Source organism: Diceros bicornis, chromosome 5 (genome assembly GCF_020826845.1).
Source record: "Diceros bicornis minor isolate mBicDic1 chromosome 5, mDicBic1.mat.cur, whole genome shotgun sequence".
NCBI classification, from domain to species: Eukaryota; Metazoa; Chordata; class Mammalia; order Perissodactyla; family Rhinocerotidae; genus Diceros; species Diceros bicornis.
Window position 1 is genome coordinate 86,527,877 of NC_080744.1, and position 23,925 is coordinate 86,551,801.

At 39.1% G+C, this 23,925-nt stretch overlaps 1 protein-coding gene across 5 annotated transcripts in view; it reads right to left on the minus strand.

Annotated features, from left to right (window-relative positions):
- MCTP2 (multiple C2 and transmembrane domain containing 2) overlaps positions 1 to 23,925 on the minus strand; it is a 240,164-nt gene that overhangs the window by 100,213 nt on the left and 116,026 nt on the right. For all 5 annotated transcript variants that reach the window (XM_058542374.1, XM_058542370.1, XM_058542373.1 and 2 more), the window contains 4 exons: positions 18,540 to 18,726; positions 16,141 to 16,234; positions 2,691 to 2,793; positions 1,211 to 1,313 (listed from right to left, as the gene is read on the minus strand). In XM_058542374.1, the coding sequence (XP_058398357.1) occupies positions 1,211 to 1,313; positions 2,691 to 2,793; positions 16,141 to 16,234; positions 18,540 to 18,726 (487 nt within the window). The remainder of the gene's footprint in view (positions 1 to 1,210; positions 1,314 to 2,690; positions 2,794 to 16,140; positions 16,235 to 18,539; positions 18,727 to 23,925) is intronic.

Here is a 23,925-nt window from a genome sequence, read left to right on the forward strand (position 1 = left end):
AGATCAAATATCCAAAACTTTTATATGCCAAACAGAGGGAGGTTAAAAAAGACACAAATAGTGTTCACCCAGCAAGGAATAAGATATGCTAATAAGGATTTACCTATAAAAACAAGAAGAGAAATATCAGAAATATATATTCTTTCAGGAATAACTGACAAAGTTGTAATAAAAAAAAAGGAGGGAAATCCCAAATTACTATCTCCTCTTGGAGAGTCAGCGTGGCCTGCTGCTGATGGCTCAGGGCCTTTGGCAGGAACTGGCTCTATGAGGGAGCAGTTGCTCCTGCACTCTCTTCGAGTAACATCAGGGATATGAGAACTTGGGGAGAAATTAACCAAGTGATCAAACACTGAGGAGATACTGAGAGGTGCAGTGTTTCCCCCTCTGTAAACATCATGTGAGCAAGTCTAATCTCATGGCTAAATTACAGTCTGCTCCAGTCACAAAAACACACTAATAGCTTTGGAAAAATAAGTCTTTGGGAAGAAATAAATAAAGCCTTATTGATTGATAAAGCCATAATGACTCTACAACAAATTGTATTGATGGTAGGATAAAAGACTGAAATTCTCTCTTCTAGAATACATTTGGTACAAGCGTTAATGTCCGATTAATAGGTGAATTCAGAGCCCAGCTTCCCTCCTTTACCCATGTAAAGGTATTATTTGGTGCTTTCTCCTCCGAATTTTATAGGGCATTTTTTCATTCAGCTCTTAGCTTACTCTAGGATGTTATCTTTTAACTGAACTACCAGAAACAGCCTTCTTTCTCCAAAAGAGGCTCTCTGTTTTCTTCCACAAAGCATTTTTTGAGACTGAAAGCAAACATGACTACAAAAAGACAAATAGAAATTTTGCAAAAACAGTCTTTAGTAGAACTGATACATGTATGTGTTTCACATCAGTTATAGAAGTGTATTCCTTGAAACCAAAGAGCAACTCCCATCTTAAGATGGAAAGATTGAGAGTGAATTGCAAGACGAGTCAAAATCTTTTGGTTGGTTAAATAAATATTCAACTGACACAGAGAAAATCAAGTTGCTTTTTATCTGAAAATACTAGATAAGAATAGGAATAAAATAGTTGTCTCCTGCTATAGCTGGGAGTATTTTTTCCCCCAGATTGACAAAGATAAAGCAACTCTAGACTATAGAAACTTGTCAACTGTAAAATGACTAACAAATTGTTTATTAACAAAGGCAACTTACAGACAGCAGGGGAATGGCAACTTTTCCAAGAAAATCAGGGGGTTTATCTCCATCTTCATCAAACACTGTCACTTCCAAAACATCGTGGATATCTTTAATAGGACTGAAACAAGAAACACACCACGCATTATATACAAAAACACACAAGTGAAGTCTGTTCCACAAAGATCTGAAAACATGGTTTCACTAATTAAGTCTGTATCTCCTTAGAGCATAAAACTACCATTTAATTAAATTGCAAAAATTAAATCAAACTGACTGTATTCCCAAACCTTCCATCATAGAAGATTCAGACATCCACATGAAAAAAAGCCAACATTTTTACTATGACATTTTCCATGTATATGTGTACTCAAGGGTAGGACTCTTCAAGAAACAGGATGAAGAAAGAGAATGGGAGACAGAATGAGGAGCGTAAGAGGACAGTGATTTAAAGTAGCTTCCAAATAAGAAGAGCAAAAATAAGATTTTCTTTACTTTAAATTAATGAAGAATTCCCCTTTTTTAAAAAAAAGTGGTCAAAATCACTGTTTCCTGAGATTCACAGAAAATTTCCTACGGTTGAAACACAAAATAATAAAAATCCCATGCATAGTGAGAAATATTTTTATGTTGACCAGAAGCCAGACATCAGCAACAATGAAAAATGGAGCCACGGTCATTGGCAGTGTGTTGGGCAATCAAGAGACTCTTGCATATGGCAATTTGCAAACTTGCTTAGCAGAGTTAATCCACTGCTCATAGATCCTTGAGAACTTTCCACTATACCATCAACTCCATTCAAAACAAACTTTATTCTTTCAGTTATGAGCACAGACAGAGCATTTCTTCAGCATTGTGAAGGCAATGTGCCACCATTTCACCCAAATTCAACAGATGCCTCCTCTTGAGGGTCAGGTGCTTCGGAATTTAAAACAAACTAGAAAATATATCCAGATTCCTAAATGCTTGAATTAGAAATAGGGGGCAGGGCATCGCTGTGGGGAGGTCATTCAGATAGGCTCAAATACAAAAAGCCTTTGGTAGTCTTCGAGAAATCACAGATAATCTGTATTTTCCAAAAGACTCTGGCAGAATACACGCCCTCAGACATTAAAATAATCTTGTAACATACAAGCTCCTTGAATTTAAGACAGGTCTCCATTTGTAATTTTCTTTAACCCAGGAATGAACTAGTCTGGATATACGGAAGCTTCTACCTACTCACAGATTAATTTAGTCACTAAAAGATTTACTTTACAGATGCCTCCTATAACACTCCCTTGCAGTTCTGAATGGTCTCTTCTGCTATTAACACCATACTCTATAAAATGAAAGGATAAAAGGCTTTCAGAAGGAAAAAACAATAAAATTCACTCTTTGCACATAAAAATGGACAGAAAGTTCCACTCAAGGGCCACAGCCTGCCCCAAACATATCAGAGATAATTGGTCTCTAAGTTAAAGCCACTCCTTGGTATTTCAGAAGCTAAAGCACTTACAATGTAAAAACTTTGTTCCACTCGGGGTTGAGGTTTTTGTAAATGGTATGTGTCTGAAGTCGGTCATTGCCTAACTCCAACAAACAAAAAGGATCACTCTTTCCTGGAAGAGAACACAGACATTGGTCAGAGACAAATGAATCTCCCTGGTTAGAGACAAAAGAATCTCTAAAGCGACAGAGGCAAAGTAAACAAAAGCCAGGCACTTCTATAACAATAAAATTGTGCTTGCTGAAAGGGCTAAGGTGAACCTCTCCTTCCAGCAAGCCCTGTGGAAGTGCTATGCGGGAATGTGGGAGATGGACAGGGCCTACGAGTGCTGAAATTTCAGCACACTTAACAGATTGGGACCATACCAGATGCAGCTTTGAGAGCCAATGACCACCAGGTTTCATAGGAGCAGGTGTCAATTTGGCATGTGAGAGAGTCCACTTCTGGGTTTTGTTTTAAAACAGAAGCTCATCTCTGTTTCCTTCCTAAACTCTCTTTGAGTCAATATAGATAATCACGCTCCTGTAACTGGAAGCCGATGGTAACTTACAGGCTCTACACGGCTGTGAGAGAAGCAAGAAACTGTCAATACGGCTATTTCGGAGTTAAAACACTGCTCTGGGGTGAGTGGCCACTAACGCATATGATCCTATATATATAGCACTTTATGAGAACATATATGCTACATTTTTGGTGCTCATAAACATGCAAAAGTATAATTCCATAAAGTAAGTTCAAAGTTTTTATCTGAAAAGAAAGAAAAAATGAAGCTTAACTCTTAACTTCTCCCATCTCACCTCTTCCTTTTCCACCCTACCTCACACATCTTCCAAAAGAAAAATGGAAAAAACAAGGTTAAAAAATCAAAAATCTAAAGCTGGACAGACACCACTATGCAAAAATTCTCTCCCCTATTGTTGGGCTTGGCAGAGGGATCTAGAATTGGAACTGTCAGGGAAAGAATAAATGGTTCTATAATGTCCATACGACATGAACACATCGCCTGCCTCTGCAGCACACTGGCACTTTACAAAGCAGCACACACTAAATTAATTGGGGGCATAAGGACAGATGCTCCTCCAACAAATGGCCAAGGAATCCCAGGCCAGGGCCTAATGCAACGAGTGCTCAGGCCTCTTGACCTACTGGCCTACCATTCAGGTCACTGAACTTACATCTAATTCACTTAATAACCAGGAGTTCTGAGGTGCTGCACATCAATAGAGAGGCTGACACATACAGGAGCCTGCATGAGGATTATATTTCAAGGAAAGAAGAGAAGAAGAGCAGATGCATGTTTCAGTATTAAACAGGAGATTCCATTCAACTGACTAGTGGCCTGGACACTTGGGTGCCTGGCCAAAGCTTTTAAGTAAATGCTATTATCTCAGTGGCCTAGAAACAATGATCAAGCCATGGACATAAATGAATGAGTTGGGTTGTCAGTTATAAACAGTGGAAATGGTCCTTGCCTAAATTTAGTAGAAAAGGAATTTTTAAAAATAATATCAAACAGCTCTCAGAATCATTGCAAAGATTGGAAAATCAGGCTTGAAAATCACTAGAAACCAAAGCATGTTAGGAATAGTTAGGCACAAGAATCTCAGTTAATATCTCACCCCAGGAAAGCCTGGTGTGCCCTCTGCTTCCCAGGAAACCTGGCCCCCAGGCACTCCCGTCCCTGGGCCCTGAGTGTGGCTGCCTCTACTGTGAATTCTCCACTCCTGCTTCGTTGCTTCACTTGATGTCGATGTAAAGGCCTCAGCAGAAGCACCTGATTGCTCCTGCCTAGCCAAGCACTCATGCCCTAATGCCAGGGCTCGGAAAGGAAGAACAGCTCTTCCTCAACTTACAATGGGGCTATAGCCTGATAAAGCCATCATAAGTTGAAAATATCTAAGTCAACAACGCGTTTAACATACTTAACCTACGGAACAGCATAGCTTAGCCTCACCTACCGTAAACATGCTCAGAACACTTACATGAGCCTACAGCTGGGCAAAGCCACCTAACACAAAGCCTATTTGATAACATGCGTTGAACATCTCATGTAATTTCTTGAACACTGTACTGATAGTGAAAAACAGAATGGTTGTCTGGTACAGAATGGTTGTAGGTGTATCGGTTGTTTAGCCTTACGATTGCGTGGCTGACTGGGAGCTGCGGCTGGCTGCCACCGCCCAGCATCACGAGAAAGGATCATACCACATATCGCTAGCCCGGGAAAAGATCAAAATTCGAAATTCGAAGTACGGTGTCTACTGAATGTGTATCACTTTCACTCCATTGTAAAGTTGAAAAGTCAAAAGTCAAACCATTGTAAGTCCGCCACTGTCTGTACTGGCTTTTCAGCTTCCATGAATGACAGTGGGCTGTGACCCCTTCTCCAAAACATACAATGTGAAACCTCCCAACCTAGAAAGGGTTCCAGATGCTGGGCAGCCAAAATCAAACCAACACAAAACCCCCTCTGCATCCGCCAAAAGTCTTGCTTATTAAAGACAGGTTTACTCTGGGAACGCATTTTGCCGGGGACAGGGTAGGGGCTGGGTGGGGAGGAACACATTGCCTCTTCAAAACCCGTGACCATGAGAGAGAACATGTGCTCTTGGCTTAATGCTCAGGTAGACGACGCTCGATTCCTCGACTCACACGGAAACAGCTACCTAACCGGTTGTCAGACTGTTAGGAGGTGCCAGCACCGCTCCTCCAGAGACAGCAACATGACAGCCCATCAGCACTCGCTCCGGGGAAGTCGTCTGACACTCTTAATGAAAGCCCTGGGGTTACTCCACAGCAGGGCAGAGATGCGGCGGGCCTGCGCAGACAGAGGTGGGCTCGAGCCGTGGCCCCCTCTCTCTTGAACCAGCACACTCTTAGCTGTTCCGGCTAATGAGCAACAGACTTCCTTCCAGAAACTGGGAACTTCAGTTGTGTGTCTCCAAGGAACACACTGCACCAACTCTCTGAAGATAATTCCGTCAAAGCTCATTAAAATGCTGCATTTATTAATATTTACAGTATAAACAGGCAGAGGGGGGAAGGAGAAACAAAGATATTGAAACATTTACAGAGTAATTTATGTATGCTTTATGGATTGATTTCTTTCCCTTAAAAGGTTGCAGATTATATGGGGAGTTTCAATAAAATTTAAATAATGAATATTTTTACTTGTGATAAAAATGATCTCCCATAATAAATGAAATGTCCAAATGTTCCCCAATGGTACCGAGCAAACAGCACCAGGCCAACTGACATATATATGCTCGGGTCAGCACTGTTTCTTTTTGCTCCCCTATTTTTACAGGTAAAACATCTAGATGACCTCTTCTACATCCAGATGCCATGTCACCTTGACACAGTTCCACCACTGGCGATTAGTTTCATGGTGGTGTTACAGCACCTTGCACTCGATAGTCTTTGCTATTTTTCAACACCACTTTAAAATTCATTTATATACCTTGAGTGCCAAGTAGAGGTTTCTCATTTAAATAATTTTACCTTCATATCAGTTACAGAAGTTGAATGACAAGTAATAAATGTATTTTAGAGGTCACATCACATTCATCTGACAAATATTTATTAAGTACCAACCCTGCTCCTGGCACTGAACCAGACCCTGATGTACACAGACCACCAAGTCATTACCTTCAAGGAACTCTCATAATAATCTCTACTTTTCAGCAAATGTCACCTTTTCAACGAAAACTTTCCTCACACTCCCTGCCAGCAGCTGCATTGCTCTCATTTCTGATCTTCAGCTGTATATTTTCCTTACTTCTCTTACATTCCACACTTGTACAATTCTGTTCCACATTTAGCCCTGTATTTCATTTAAGAGCCAGCCCTGGTGGTCTAATGGTTAAGATTCTGATTTGGCGCTCTCACCGCCACGGCCTGGGCTTGTTTCTCAGTCAGGGAACCACACCACCTTTCTGTCAGTTGTCATACTGTGGTGGCTGTGTGTTGCTGTGATGCTGAAAGCTATGCCACTGATATTTCAAATACCAGCAGGGTCACCCATGGTGGACAGGTTTCAGCAGAGCTTCCAGACTAAGACAGACTAGGAAGAAGGACCTGGCCACCCACTTCTGACAAAACTAGCCATGAAAACCCCATGAATAGCAGAGGAGCATTGTTTGATACAGCACTGGAAGCTGAGAGGATGATGCAAAAATACCGGGTAGGGTTCTGTTCTGCTGTACCCAGGGTCGCTAGGAATCAGAATCAACTCAACAGCACCAACAAACTTAATTTAAGGGGCCCAATGCAGGCACATACGTATGCATGCCCCCTACCACCCCCCGTCAAGAGTGCCATGGCCCAGTGAGACAGGGCAGCAGGGAAATTCCTAGCTCCCAGTGATGGATGTTGGCTGGAGGGAGCCATGGTCTTCTGACTCTGGGCAAGAAACCATGCTTTATGCAGGTTCTCATTTAATCCTCACATCAACTCTCTGAGGTGAGGAATGCTTGTGCCATTTGCAGATGAGGAAACTAAAGTTCACACAAATTTAATTTGGTTGGTTAAAGTCCAGAAAGATTTCATAGTGGAGGTGAATCTTAAACAAGGTTTAAGAAGGGGTCGATTTGGCTAGCAGAAATGGGTAGGTCCTCCTTGAGGAGACAGGGACAGATCAGAGCCTTAAATTTATTAACAAGATAGACAGACAGACAGAAAAACAGACACACACACAGAGATATACACAGCTAAATAGTGGCAACCAGGAAATATAAGATATGGGTGGATAAATGCAGAGACTGGCTTGAAGCCTTAAAGGCCATGACCAGTACTTTTCATCATTTGATTTCATTTCTTTTTACTCATCCAGCAGCTAGGAGCCACCAGAGACTGTCAATACAAGGGGCAGGATTAGAAGAAGGATTTCTAGAAGATAATTACTGAAGGTAAGTGTGGAGCCTGACAGCTCAGACAGGCTGGGAAGGTGAGGGACCAACAGGGCCATGCCAGACTAGACTTCCAGAAACTCTCCCTTCATGCCTTATTTCCAACCATTTGCTTATAAACCTTACTATCATATACTGGAGCCAACTCTAATGCTCATTCTGAAAATCTGTGTTCTCTGACAACTTATCCCACACAATCCATCCTGATCTATCCTCTATTCTCAAACCCTTTATCAAGGCTGGCATGTCTATCCCCCAACTCTAACCAGCACACAGAGGTATGGGGATCAGTCATGCTTCCTACTCTGCATGTGGAATGGCTCTCCCTGCTCCCCCAAACACCTTCTTTCCAAAAATACAAAGGCCAACTAACCTCCAAGGCCTAGTTCAAGATGCATCATCTTCATGGAACTTTCTCTACAACCTTAGGCTCCAGGGAGCCCCCACCCCCTGCCCCTGACTCCTGTGGTCATTAGTTTGGGTATTATAATGCCTCACTGTATGATGTTCCTTTGTTCAACAAATACTTTATGATTCCCTACAATGTGGAAAGCACTGAGCTAGGAGCTGAGATAGATTTTAAAAGAAGAAGCGACATTGATCTCTATTCACCCTGGGCCTAAATTTTCAAGTATGTCCTGCCTTCCCGATCAGGTTGCAAGCTTCTCTAATCCAAACAATGGCCTCTATGGCCACACAGGTGGGGCCCTGCTCATTTGGCTGTGGCAGACGTCCAGAGCAATGAGCAGACAGGTCTACATTAGGCCTGAGAGGCCAGCAAAGGAAGAGAAGGACTTAAGTTTGCTAATCTGTTATGTAACTAAATTTCTGATGTTCTAATATTCTAGCACATAGACCAAGAACTAGTGACATAATAATTTTTCCTTCTTCAAACTTCATTCCCCAGTCACCACTCAAGTTCCATAAACACCATCATCCACTGAATTTGCCTCACATCTCCCCTTTCTCACTCTTGCCCCCTCAACACCCCTGCTCCTCACAGCCACCAGCATAAATTTTTATAAGTTCATATCAGTCATATCACTCCCCTACTTAAATAGTCCCCTAATTTCTTCGCCTGGCCCCTCTGTTCCTATATAATCCAGTCCCACCTAAGACACTGGCTTCCTCTCCCCTCAGGGCCCCCTTGCTCTGTTCTCTATTCTCACTTGCTCCCTTCCAGACCTTGGAAAAGCCCTGCAAGCTTTGGAACATGCTGTTCCCTCATTTTAAAATGCTTTTCCTTCATGTCTGCTGTCATCCCTGACATCTCAGCTAAAACACCACTTTCTGCAGGAAAACCAGTCAGGTGTCCCTTTAATGAGCCTTGGCACTCTGTTCTTGACCTTAGCAAGATGCTACTGGTTTAGTCACTTCATGTGAGGGCAGGGACCAATTCCATTCCCCACGTCACCAGGGCCTACCACAGGCTCTCACACAGAGGAGGTACGTATGCTGAACAAATTAACTTATTACTAAGAAGTCGACCAGTAAGATTGAAGTGATTCCTTTGTTAATTCATAGAACAACACAAATGGACTGAATTCATTCACTCTCAAGGTGCCAGTAAGTTACAAACTGCTAAATCTTCTATATACTCCCAAATTTTACATTGACTAGAGACCATGTTCTTTGGCAGACTGTTAAAGCAGATGGCCTGCCAAAGACAGATTTATATAGTTTTTGATGTGTTTTTAAAAAGTTGGTCTTGATTTGGGCTCAGCTATCCATCAGGTTCTCATGAAAATTAAAAGCATTCAATCATGACTGCTCAGCTTTCTAGAAATGGCAATTACAGTCATCCTTTGAAAATAGGGCATCTTTAAGAGGAAAGGTATTGCTATGGATACAGTTTCAGAAAAAACAGACAATGAAAACAAACCAGAAAATGGACACGTGATTTAAAATTTCCAGGGAACAATAACTATAGGACTATTTCTCTTCTGATACAAGTAGTTTTATGTTTCAAACAAACAAAAACAAAAAACTCAGGGTCAGTGTTATAATTTACAGCAGCTCCTCAAAAGTCAGTATTACAGCATATGGCTGAAATATTTCTACTCTGTAACATGAGATCAAAATGTCAGATTTTGGTCAACAGTTTCTCAGAATAGTACTTTTATGTATAACAAAAAAATTGATGAGCCCACAAAAGTATTTTACATTGATAAAACTACTATCCAGATTATCAGAATGAGAATGCAAGCACTAAACTGGTTTAAGTGTGAGAATTTTCCTACCATAAAGCATATTTTTTTCTTCACTTTTATCAGGCAATAGAAACAGAAACAAAAAGAAAAAAACATACAGTATAGTAATTATAGATTTCTAAAAGTGGTTGAAAAGCTAAAAGTGATTAGCAATGCTGGTATTTCCAACTTTATCTAAAATCAGGGAAATTAAGAACAAAATATCAAGACAATAACCTGTGAAATTCCCCATATCAACTATTCTCTAATAAAATAAATTTAATAAAGAATGGAAATAGCATTTATTGAACATGTAATATGTGTCAGGCGTGTTCATTTAGGTTTTAATTTAACCCTCAAAATACCCATGAGGAAATGGAGGCTTATAGAGTGGACCCAAGGCCAGTATGTGGTAGAACCAAGATTTACACATGGGTCTCTGTTTCTATACATCTTCTGTACCATAATATATAGGGATTAAAATGAGAGGCAACTAGCATAAAAACAAAGAGCAAAAAAATAACGTCTAATTTTCATCTTCAGTGAATAAATCTTTGAACTGAACATTGATTTACTTAAGGCATGAGTTACAGTCACTTGCAATGGGTTCTTGTGCTTAATGAAAGAATGGAGACCTTCATTACAGTCATGGGAATCAACTATGTGTGTGGAACAGACCAAGAGCTCCTCCTAATGGCACTGCCAAGGAACCAGCAAACTGCAAATGCCAACTGATTTTGAACAAGGTCCTCATCCACTTCAATGGTACACACCGCCCTCTACTGGCATTCTGCAGCAGAGCAGGAAGAATGAAGTGATCATAAGCTTCCTAGGGGTGTGTCTGATCTACAGTAGGTGCTCAGCGATTATTTCTGGAAGATCACTAGATCTACCACCAAGTTGACTTTAAGTCAAAACAAACTTAAAAAGCAGTTGGGAAGCTATACTGGGCTCCCTGGAGAGAAGCAGGGAGTTAGAGAATTAAACGTATCTTTGTTCTCCTGGATCAGGCACTGTTTTGCTTCCTAACATGCTTATTTATCAAACAAGCCTACTTCACAATAACCCACATTTTTTTCTTGTTTGAAAACATTGTCTTTTCCATTCCTCTGAAAGATATTTTAAGATTATATTAACTTGGTAGTTGTCTTGTTAACATTGGAAACAGACAAAGGGTCCCAGTGACAACCTTACTGCCAAGAAGTCAAGATCTAGATACATTGGGAAACTTTTTGCATTTGATGAGTGGGATTTGTATGGCAAAAAAGTGCCAAAAAGTTACAAGGACGAAAGAAAAATCCCTCAAGAAAAAGTAACTCCAAGTTGTGAGTAAAGATGGTATTTCTAGTTTTGTTGCTTCATTGCCTCCTGATAATCCCCCAGCTTCTCATCATGACATACAGATTACTACAATGATAGGAACATGAAAAATTAAACAGGATCATGCTGCAAAAAGAAGGGATATTGAAACGTATACTACATTATGTTGTTATATTACTTACTATCATCCCACACAGAGGACGGCTTGCAACACTGTTTTGCTTGCTCTTGCTACTGTTGGCGTGGTGAAGTAAAGAAAACTCTCCTAAGTTTCTATCTCCTCTATTTTATGCCAGAATTCTTAATGGGTAGGAGCATCTTGGTAGTGGTAAGAGGATGGAGGAATAAAGCAGAAGGAGACTACAGAATAACCAGTCTTGCCACTGGAAGATTCCTCAGGGGAAAGGGTGTCAATATATAAGAATTATTTTAAAGAACAAAATTAATAAAGAGAAAGCTTACTGAACAGGGAGGAAGATGTACGAAACCCACATTTTGATTCTAAGAATATAAGAGAAGAGTCATTGCCCAGGTGTTGGATTCTGGCAGGTGCGTTAGGCAAACGGTGACCATAATGGTTTCAGCAATGATATGCCGAAGTCACTCCGACATGTTACAATTCCAGCAGCCTCCTCACAATATTCCATCAGTTATAATAAGGCTACCCAGAACAATTCTCCGTACATGCGCTGAACTGCAGTAAACAGTTTCCTAGTCTTCACTGGTTGATCTCTCAACGGGTAAGGTAAGTGTTGTCATTTCTGCTGAAATACAATTTGGACCAGAAAATATTTCAGTTCTCGAACAATTTTCTATTTATCTATTGTCTACTTTATTATCTTTTCATAGTCTATGAAATAAAACTCCGCTGTTTTTGTTTTTTCTTTTCCAGCACTGTCACTTCATGAATCTGACGTGCCCCTGGGCACAGCAGAAGATGCAGCACCCTTCTCTCTGAGCTTCTACTGTGGAGAGAGAGCCTGTTGCACTGCCCATTTCTCAGCTTCGTCCTGAACAAAACGTTTCTCTCTCTCTCTTAATCATTAGAACGCAGGTCACTTTGTTCTCAAAACAGCTGAGTTTGAGGACTAGCTGCAGTTAAGTGAAGTATGTTGGTCTCATTCAACATTACAAACAGCTTTGCTCACCTTGAGTCTCCAAGCACGATTTATCATCTGTTTCGTGAATCAAGGCTATGGCCTGGTTTACCACAGAAGTAACGACATCAGACTGGATAACCTATTACTTAAAAATTTTAGCTTACGTTGGGCATAAGGTGTTTATGAGACGAACTCTTTAATAAAAATATCTGACAGGCTCTTCTATTAGAATAACTGCTTAAGGCTATCTACATCTAATATTGGCTGTAGAGAACATTAAAATATCTTTCACCACTTTTAGAGGGATGGGCTACATGAGAAGACAGATTACTTCGGATTCTTTAAAACAAAAAGTCTTCTCACTTATATACAAATGTCAGACATAAAAAATGCCAAGCTATATATAAATTTATTAATACTGAATAGATTCATTCACACAATAAAAAGCATATTTATAAAATAATGAATTAATTGAAAAAACAATAAATATCTTTTTTTACATTAGAGCATTGGAGCCTTTATCTTCTGCAAATATCTTCCTATTGGCAATATATGTAGATTTAGGTTATTAATATCTTTTAACATATTTGAAAGGATACATTAATTTTTCTTTATATAAAATACATATTTTAAAATTTTTAATGGAAAAGAAATTCACCATAGTATATGTGTATATATATAGTATATATATATATTATGTATATAATACATACATATATTATTCCAATGTCCTAAAATACTAGGAAAGTAATGAGGATTTAATTTTTCCAAAGTTTAATATCTTATGACTATATAATCATAATTTCAAGAACCACTAATGAGGAATATCCTTTCTACGCTGACCACAGGAGCACAGTTGACTGATTTTCTTTTTCTAATTGTTACTTGCAAAGATATAGATAACTTTAAAATAGGCAAACCACTGACAACAGGGCTCACCAAGTGCATCCATTCCTCCTCTAGGACATGAGGCCCCTGCATACTGCAAACTGTAACCGTGACCTCCACTTGGACCACTGCCAAGACCTGCCCTCATGGACTTCGCCTTACCAGGTTCCCTGAATCCTAGGTGAAACAAACTTGAAGCATCAGTTATTATGGTTATTTGGTATTGTTTTTAAGAAACAATCAATTACCACAAAACAAAAACGAAAAATCTATAATGAAAGAAAAGTAGGAAGGTTGGAAAGTTCCCTTTCGCACTCTGTCTAAAAAGTCCACCGTTCTTTGAGAATGCCCCTGGTTATTCAGAGTAAATGTATTTCTTTTTTATTTGCAGGAGTGAATATTCTGTTCCTTGAGCAACTGCACTGGAACACTCATTTATACAGCAAGGCTGACTGGAAAATGCTGGGCATGGGGTATAAATAGTTACTTATTTCTTAAATGTCCTGGTACTGGCAATTACGGGTAGCTCTTGCGATCCACGATCAAGTGACGTTGGCGCTGTTTACTGTATCAAGTGAACTGGTAACAACAACAATAATGTGTGATTCCCCCATAGGATATGATCACAAACCTCTTGGAGGTATTAACTACACCCCTGCTGCTACCTCACCGCCATCTGAATCCATTTCTTTTTTCACTTAGAAAAGTTACTATTCTCTGGATTAGGTCCGCTTTGTTGCCCTAAAGCAATATTCCTGTTGGGAACAGACTGGAGGATTCACATAGGAGCCTGCCAACCTATAAAGAACATAGACTGTGAAATTTGATTCTAAAAATAAATATCAATACGGTCTAAAGACATGTTTAGCTAATGACAAGGATCTTTGCTTCAATTCAGAAGAGTGATAATTTTCTCATAAATAATACAGAGATAGTAAAACACCAGGGCATTTAGTCAAAGCACACAGCATTATTTGATTTCTAACCACTGCTTTTCGTTACCAGAATCCTTTGGTACTCACCTTCACCCATGCCAAAACTATCTACTGAATATCTTGAATATAAAGAAAATGACACCAACATTTTCCCCCAAAATCACTCTTCTGAAAAGAGGGTTTTGCTTATATTGTGGTCTTTACCAAGACTCCCATTTTTCAGGTTCCTCTCCTATTCACTTTACTTTAACAGTCAAATCACTCTTTGGAGAAGATACATTGGCCTGAAACAACCTCCATAAAAACTAGTTTGGGGGCTTTATGAAAGTCACCTGATAGAATGGGTAAAAAAACTAGGTTTTAAAAAAGTGTTTCCACAAATGGATGCAGTCGTAAATAAGCCTTTAAAGAAACTTTTAATGCATTGCAATTAGTGCCTGGAGATCACAAAATATACAACTACAGAAAGAATTTTCGAAAATACTGCTCGAAGCCATAAATGGGTTCTTGGGGCTTGAGACAACATCTCCTGAAACATCAGCAATCATAGATTCAAAAAGTGCTGAATCTAAACACTTAGATGGAAGTAAAAATATTTGCTCTGGAAAACTGGTAGATAACTCTAAATGCACTTGAGTGACAACAAAATTACTCATGTCAAAGGCATACATTAAATGTTTGAATTAAGTATTTTCATAAACTATAAGTTTTAAAAGGAAAATTTCTAAATCAATATGAGACTATAAACATTTACAACTAAATTAATGAATATTAGAAGTAATCATTAGAAGTAATCATTAAGAGGGGCCGGCCCTGTGGCATAGTGGTTAAGTGTGTGCACTCTGCTGCTGGCAGCCCGGGTTCGGATCCCGGGCACGCTTCGACGCCCCACTTGTCAGGCCATGCTGTGTCCATCCCACATAAAGTGGAGGAAGGTGGGCACAGATGTTAGCCCAGGGCCAGTCTTCCTCAGCAAAAAGAGGAGGATTGGTGTGGATGTTAGCTCAGGGCTGATCTTCCTCACAACCCTGAGATGAATTTATATATTCATATTGGCCAAAAAAACATTTTTGGATCTTTTCACTGGCCTTTTCCTTAAGACAGAGATCACCTTATTTCAGGGGCTTACAGTGTAGTGATCTCTATCTGTTCATTTTTTGAGGGAGGGTGAGGAGAACTCCTCTTTTTTAAACTAAGTTTATATTTTTCTATCATTTTTGTAATATAAAGTGCTTAAAATCAAAATTCTCTTTTCCAAAGTTTAGAAGTTCAGAAGTTACACAAATATAGTGTACTTGTTTCTATGTGGAAGAAAGAGAAGACCACATTCTAAAAGTATGAGATTAAAAAACTGACATGCCATACTGTGTCAACAGACAGAACTATGCTGTATAATATTCTTTGTATCCATCAATTTACTTGGTAAATAGCACGTCATGCAAGTGTCTATATTGTTAGTCAGTAAAAGGGAGTAATTTGGCAGTAAGTGGAGATTCGCCGTCCGATCAGACATTGGAATGTCTGGATTCCTCTCGTCACAGTCGAGCATAATTCAGGACAAAGCAGACATGCTTTGTTCAAGTTAGTGAAGCACCAAGAGAATTTTGTATAAGACAGCGTCAACTGCAAAGTGGTCCATGGCCAAGACTTCGGTTACTGTTACAGAGAAGTGCCAGCCAGGTCGGCTCTCACGCTCAGATTTAGGAATCACGTGGTCTATACTATGAAGAATGAAACACTGTCAGCACAGAGCACTGAGAGTGAGCGAAGGCAAGGAGTCGAATCTGTCCTTTGAGGTACTGTAGAAAAGCTTTATCAACAAATTAATTTAAAAGTAAAGAAGTTGTGACACTAATTAACCACCAATATCTTTGAAAGCCAATCGTCTAGTACATTATCTAATCATAGTAAAATTATTTGAAAACAATTTTGTGAAAAATGTTCATTAAATGAAAAAACTGCTTGTCTGCATCTTTTTTTCTTCTGTTACTCTATTGGAAAGACCACGATCGCTGCATACACGCTTCTACTTATGAAAACATTTTGCTTTGCCAAAAGATCATTTCAAAGCAGGAAATATATAAAAGCAAAAATGATTTAAAAATGAAAATGTTTTATACCTGAGAAATCGGCTGCTAAGAGATCGACTGCCTTTAAAACTTTCACTTGTAAAATGCCGATGTCCTTCATATCTTTCAGGGAGTTCTGTAAGCACTGGAGGGGAAGAAAAGTAGATCACAAATGAAAATAGTGTTCTAATATACTATTTAATACCATCAAGCCCTACAGGAAATACATTCTAGATTTATCCTCACTTTTCTCATGTAATGCTTAGAAAAGTTCCAAAAGGCATTATATCAGTCAACAGGACAGTTAGGCATTTACAGCAACCAGATTAGAAGTGACTGAGAATTAATTAACTACAGCTTCAAAATAAACAAATTACAAAGCACATGCAATCTACTTTTAACATCGCCCCCTGGTGATAGCACAGATATCCCACTGGGAAAATGTGTATGGAACTACATTCATTCTCTTTCCCCTTCTTTCTCTTTAATGAGACTTTTAAACCACCCAAAAGGCAACATAATTCCGACCTAGTTAGTGCAAACTTTATGGATACCAGAGGACTAAACTTGGACCCTTCATAGATACTTATTACCACTAGAAAGAGAGGAGGGATGGAAATAGAGTGAATTTTCTGGTCCATGTTTTAGCCAGCTCATTAAATTAGAGATTGAGCATCTAGTATCACCTGGTATTTATATTTACTTTAATTTTTAGTTTGCATCAGCCAAAGCTTGAATATATCCACTGATAATTCTTATGCATGTATAGCAATATTTAGATATCTATACACACTGCATCCTTCAGAAATTGTGCATGAAAGAGATAAGCAGATAAACTCTCTTCGCATGCCTCCAGAACGCTTCTGGTGAAAAAGATGTTGCTTTCAAACCTTTGGATATGGTATTTCCGCCATCATTAGATCACTAAAAATCTATGATAAGCCGACCCTAGAGATTTATGGAAGGATAGTAAAATCCTTATTATTTAGGCATTTCAGGAGAGAAAAACAAAAGCTTAATAACAGTTAAGGTTTGCCTAACCTAATATGCACCATTGCTAAGAATTTTTGAAAATTGTTTCAGCTCTGTATTTTCAACATAAAAAAAAAAAAACTAGTATTTAAGCTAAGATGAAAACATTTGAAATAAAACACTTCTACAACGTAGAGGTGGGAATGCCTTTGAAGATTATCTATTATTACAACCTAAAAAACAAATCAAGGGGGCTGGAACTTGTGTCTTGTAACACAGCCTTCCTTCCCTCTCACACGCTAGCCAGGTCACTAGCTGAAAAAAACACTTGATATTTCCATTTTGTTAGCCTCTTCAAACCTCTCTTCAATTAGTACTCCTCAAATCCTGAGGCATTATTCAAAGTAATCATTACGATCTTATCTAATGTCACCTTATAAATACATGACATTCCTCATGACTTTGGTAAATTTTGCAATTTATCCATGGGAAAGTTTGGGAAAAAGCTTAATTTTTCACCGTCACATTTTCATTTGCTAACTAAAGTCATCACAGAGAATATGAATGGTGGAATTTGTTGAAACTTCTTTAGAATGTGCCAACCTCGCATGCAAAATCTGTGTTGACAATAAATGTGTGGCTAAGTTTCCTACTCCCAAAGATACAGAATTATTCAATTAATCGATACACCTGCACAGTGAAGGATTTTGGAGGCACTAAAGTTTATGCTGAGAATAACATTCTCATTAAATAGGGGTTCATCTTTGCCTCATTTTCATGCCACTTTCCTAAAACATGCCTTTCGTGTGTGGCAATAAAATAAATGTATTGATTTACAAACAAGATGGGATAAAAACAGAATTCAAATAAAGACACCTGTAAAGCCAAAGTACAAAAAAATAAATGAAGAGGACAAAGCCATCTGATTTAAAAATGCTGAGTGGACTTTTAAGCACACTGTGACTACTTAGGCAAAAATCACAAACTGGTGTTATTATCCAGGGTGGACAGAACAACAGTCTCTGTGTCTGCCTAGAGTTAGGCTTTGCTTTGTAAGACACAAGCATTTTCTCACTTGATCCTAAGAGGTTCTGGAAAAGTATAACATTGCAAATATTAATGGTTGGTAAAAAAAAAAAATGCTATTTTTGTGAACATATGTTAAAATTCCTATTTACATATGCAGACATCTCAACAGTAGCTCGCCTCCTTGAGGATTTCAATTTTCCCCAGAGTTCCTAAAAGCTAAAAATTCAAAATACCTTCTTTGGCTTTTAATATAGCAAGGCAAACTATAATCTACCTTCACCTTCTCACTAATGCATTAACCTCTAGGTCTGATGTCTTGTTTTATGAGATATACCATTAAACTTTGAACAAAGATCTCTTTTTATGCAGTGTTTCAATCATAGACTTTGTTTTAACTTAAAAGTGGTGGCGAGGGGAGGTGGGAGCAGCGTAATAGGCAAAGCACTCACGTATCGCTGCTCAATCTGCTTTCTTTCGCTGGGGTCTGCCAAGGGGCACACACACAGATCGGAGACGGAGACCCCCGCACAGGGAGTGAGTGTGATCAACATCAGCAGAGCCCCCAGGCAGCTCTCCAGCGGCAGCTCCAAGCAGTTGGCTTGCTTCAGAGGGAGCGCCGCGATATCCACTTTACACCTGGAAAAGTTGCAGGAAATGAGAAAGAAAAGTGATTAACTCACGGCCACTTTGGAACCCCCAAAGCACCTGATTTTTATTTCCTCGTCCCCGAAACCGCACTCTGTCTGGGCCTGGGTTTACTGAGCAGTGAAGGTAGCAGGTGCCCCTTGGCTCATAATACTGACTCCCAACCTAACGCACTCTGAGATTAAGGATAGGAAGAGGTAAAGAAAATCAAAGAGAAGGAGGCAGGGAGGGAATGCCAAAGGAAAAAAGAAGAGTCGGATCTTCGCCGAATAAGGTCTGCAGAAAGACGAGATCAAGAAATAGGCAGGAAAAAAGTTTCAAAGTTTAGGCGTTACGGATGAGGGCTTTGTACGGCTTCTCTGTGCTGTGTCTTTCACCAGGAAAGAGAAGAAAGGGTCATGGTTCAGAAAAAAGGAGAAAAGACAAGAGAAATGCAAGGAGAGGGTTAATGGAGAAACCATTTTCCTCCAGATTAATGCCAACTGGCGAGTTTTTATTTAAGAAACATGTTAAGGTGTTTTCCTAATAGGCCCAGTTCCACAGGGTTTCCCCAGGTGGATTTCTTTTGGACAAATGGAGCATGAAGTGCTGTTGATTGATCCCATTTCAGCAGCACTGCCAGGAAAGGCTGTACCCATCTGCTATAAATTGCATGTTTTCCACCTCTTAACAGCCAATGTTCTGGTGATGTTGAAAATCTCAAACACATTTAAATACAGAAGCAAACACCAAAAAGGGGGGCTGAGGTGCTAAGCCATTTATGTGCTTTAACACTGAAAACTCTGGGTTTGCCTGGACCACACCTGCTATATTTATGCACAGGTGAGTAAAGGAGGCAGGGTCCAAGTAGAGAGAGGGAGGGAAGGCAGTGGTAGTTCCCAGATGTGATATGTGTGTGTGTGTGCGTTTGTGTGTTATTCTCATTTGCCCTCCATAGTTATTGAATAAGATGAATATTCAAGACTGTATAAAAGGATGGAAGCACTGACTTTCATAATGTGCGACAAGGATAGATTCTTACCCTAAATCTTCAATGGACTTTGTATGTTTGCAGAGAATTAGAAATAGGTGAACTTCCCTAATATATAAAGCAATGACAATTTTGAGACACATGGATATGTAAAAAGTTTTAATAAATTTTAAAGAAAGCTTGCAATCCCTTCCCAATTAAAAAGAAAAATAGCACTATTACTAAAAGTCTATACCAGTTTTTATTACAGAATAAAAAAATTTTAATACTGATGTACCTATAAAATTGAATTTATGTGGGTATTTATTTTCTAATTACCAAAAGTGATCCCAGCTACCAGAAAAAGTGGCAATTAAAGCTTTTACAAGTATTTCTACTGAAGACACATTACAAAAAAATATCTTTTTCAATAATCCTCTATGATTTGAATCAAAACAATTCTTTTTCTGTAGCAAAGAAGAAAATTTTAAAGTTAAAATTTACTACTGTGAAAAGAAGGGTTACTAAATATTTTTATTTAATAAGCAAGTATGTAAATGGGGAATTACTTTTGCTTGAAAAAAAGGGAAGTCAAATGCTTTACCTCATTTCTACAAAACTAAGTACCCACGACTTCTTAACCAACATGGCAGTTGTACATTTGCTTAGAATACTAAGCATTATTTTACACTGTTGTATACACTTTCATTTAATGGAGCTCTTTTTTATGAGAAGATGAATGATTCCAATGTGTCAGAATATTCTCCGGTGGTCACTTTCATTAGTCCAAATTACCAATAATCTATTTATGGCACATTTATTTTAACATTAATAATGGCAATTTATTATTTCTTTACTTTTTTGTGTGTGAGGAAGATCAGCCCTGAGCTAACATCTGCCAATCCTCCTCTTTTTTTGCTGAGGAAGACTGGCCCTGGGCTAACATCCATGCCCATCTTCCTCTACTTTACATGGGATGCCGCCACAGCATGGCTCGACAAGCGGTACGTCAGTGCGCACCCAGGATCCAAACCGGGGAACCCCGGGCCGCTGCAGCAGAGCGTGCGAACTTAACCGCTTGTGCCACCAGGCCGGCTCCGGCAATTTATTTTTGTCCTTTAAAAGTTTACCTTTTTGTTGTGATGGTGGTTTTATTCATTTTTTGAACAACTAAAAGTTATTTAAAGAAAAGAGCTCTGAGAACAAATAATGTTTGGGAATCAAAATGATGCAGAATTAGGCAATAATAAAATTTTTCTGGGATAGTTCAAAATAGACCTGACTAATTCTAAGAAGTCATCTAAAAAGACTGTGAGCAATATGAGCCTATTTACAAAACTTTGCAAACTCTCCTAAAGGCACAACTTACTTGAACACAGCAGTTTATTATTTTAAACAAACGTTGAATCACATACCAGATGAAATGCAAAGTAAATATTGGGTTTCTTCTCAGAAATTATACATTTTCACAAACTTTTCAGTCATTTCCACCTACTGTGAAATTTTTGCACGTATCTTATTTTTAAATATTATTAGGATAATGAAGAAAGAACACCTGCATGAAAATGGCCCTGCATATTTTAGATAAAAGAGCCCCATAAACCACAGATTGGGGATTTCAGCACAATCTAATGGATTCTACATTCTCAGCTAACTAATGAGTGAATTCAGCCAAATACTTACTTTCATTTTCTTAGTAACTTGAAAAAACAAATTAAATTAATATATCAGCATCATATCAACCAAAATTAAAACTTGATCCTTTTGCACATGGGTTATGACCCAGCCTCTTAGGGTCCCTGCCCATCATGTGAATTGATGTCTTAAGTCTTAAGAACTAATTTAAAGGTACTCTCTCCCCAGTGTTAACAACTAGCTCCCCTCTAAAGATGACTTTCTATAAACTCTCTACAACTGACCTGGTCTCTGCATCTCTTCTCTATTTATTCCCACATTCCGGAGGAAAGGAGGAAAGATGGGAGTAAGAAGAAACGAACTTCATACAGAACCTTCTCCTCTAGGCCTCCCATTTTCCTCTATTTCAAGACCTGTCCACATTGCTCCAGCTCATCCTCATGTCTAAAGGTCAGCCAGAGGCTGGAAGAATTATTTGCGTTAACCTCAAACTAGGAAGGGGATTACTGTATTATCAGCAAAAGAAGTATAAGAAAATTTTTTTCTTTTTGGTGAGGAAGATTATCCCTGAGCTAACATCTGTTGCCAGTCTTTCCTCTTTTTGCTTGAGGAAGATTGTCCCTGAGATAACATCTGTGCCAATCTTCCTCCGTTTTGTATGTGGGATGCCAGCACACCATGGCTTGATGAGCAGTATGTAGGTCCACACCTGGGATCTGAACCCGCGAACCCTGGGCCGCTGAAGTGGAGCACGAGAACTTAACCACTACGTCACTGGGCTGGCATCAGAAATTTTTTTTTAAAAAAGACTTTTTCAGAATTTCAGATACTTTTATTGCAATACTCATAGAACCTTCTGAAGAGAGGTAAGTATCACGTGAACAAAAAGGCTTTTTTTAGGTTCAAGTAAAGTTAAGTATTCTAAACTCTGTAAGACAAAAACATTCTGAAATATATTCATCAAAGGCATAATCTTGAAAGGAGAATCTGGGCTTCTTTTTCCATTTCCTATAGTGTACCAGATTCTACCCAAAGAAAATACTAAATAATTTGGTTGGTCTCTTAATTCTTTCTAGTCGCTACTGAAGCATTACAGCATCTGTTGTCTTTTCCAAGGTTTTCTTTTACCTGTTTAGTTACCTGCTAAGGGTGGAGTATAGGACTAGCCCCTGAGAAGGCCGAGGAGAAGAGATCCAGCCAGCTTCCCGGGCAAAGAAAATACCCGCTCCTCCTCCCTTCTTTCACGTTCCCATAAACACTGCTCACTCACTGTCTGACTCCAGAATGTTACAGGTGGTGTTAGGTATTCTTTTCCCCTCCATTTTGTATCCCCTAATTTCTTCTCAAACTACACAACTGGAAACCTTTTATGAGCATTTATGTAAACTTAGCTTACTAGTGTGGATGCCAATTTTCCTTGAAAAATAAACTAAGTTTTAGATATGTGGTTTAAAAGGCTCCCATAATGAATTTTTCAATTATCATTAAAAATCACACCAACATTAATAAATGATAGGCACTTAGACCATTTTTTCTACAAAGGGTAAAAAAGTAAATATTTTTAGTTTATGGGCCATATAGTCTCTGTTGCAACTACTCAATTTTCCCCTTGTAGCATCAAAGCAGTAATAGACTATGTAAACAAATGAACCCAGCTGTTTTTCAATAAAACTTTATTCAAAAACAGGCAGCCATCAGGATTTGGCCCGTGGGCCCTAGTTTGCTGACCCCTAACCTAAAGAAATGCTAATAATTTAGCTGTGGTGAATTACACCAATGGAAGTATTTAAAAAATTTTCAAGGTTAGTTGCTGACAATACAAACACACTGATAAAGATATCAGAGATAATGACCTAAGAATAATTTTTAAAAAATAACTTTTAACTCAACCATAGCCCAAGAAACTCTGGCCAACATTTCCAACAATGTTAGTTAATAAAAACTGAGAAAGCAATAAAATTTATAGAATTGCTCTTCTATCTGATAGAAACTGTGAAAACACACGCCCAGAGCATCTATGCAAGAAATGTGATTAACGGGCATTACTGTATTAGGGCTGTTCCCATGGCATCGTGTGGGACCTCACATGCAGGAGAGTGACAATGTGTGGACAATGATTCAGAAGGTGCTACACACTGGCCCTTAGGTGACTGGGAAATTCTCATTCCCAAGTTGGATCTTAGAATATTCGGTCAATAAGAGCTCCACTGCGATAACAGGCTTTATATCATGGAAACAAAATAGCAGAGTCACTCATGCCTTTGTGCCTGGAGAGGAGCTGCCATGGCTCATTTGCAGGAGATGGAACCCTATGGCTTTGTGACCTCACTCCTGCTCTCCTCTCTAGTCTCACCTCATGTCACCACCCACTCTTTTCACTCCTTTCAAATTTCTCAGAGAGACCGTGGTCTTCCTCCTCTCTAGCCCTTTGCCTATGTTGCGCTATCTTCGTGGAGAGTTCTCCTGCAATCTCCTTGTCAGGCTAACTACCACCCCTCTTACAGGTCTGAGCTTAGACCTCTATTCTTCCAGGAAGCAGCCCCTTCCACTCCCAAGCCACTGCCTGCTGACTTGCAGTAGCTCAAAATTTATGAGTGCCTGAGGAA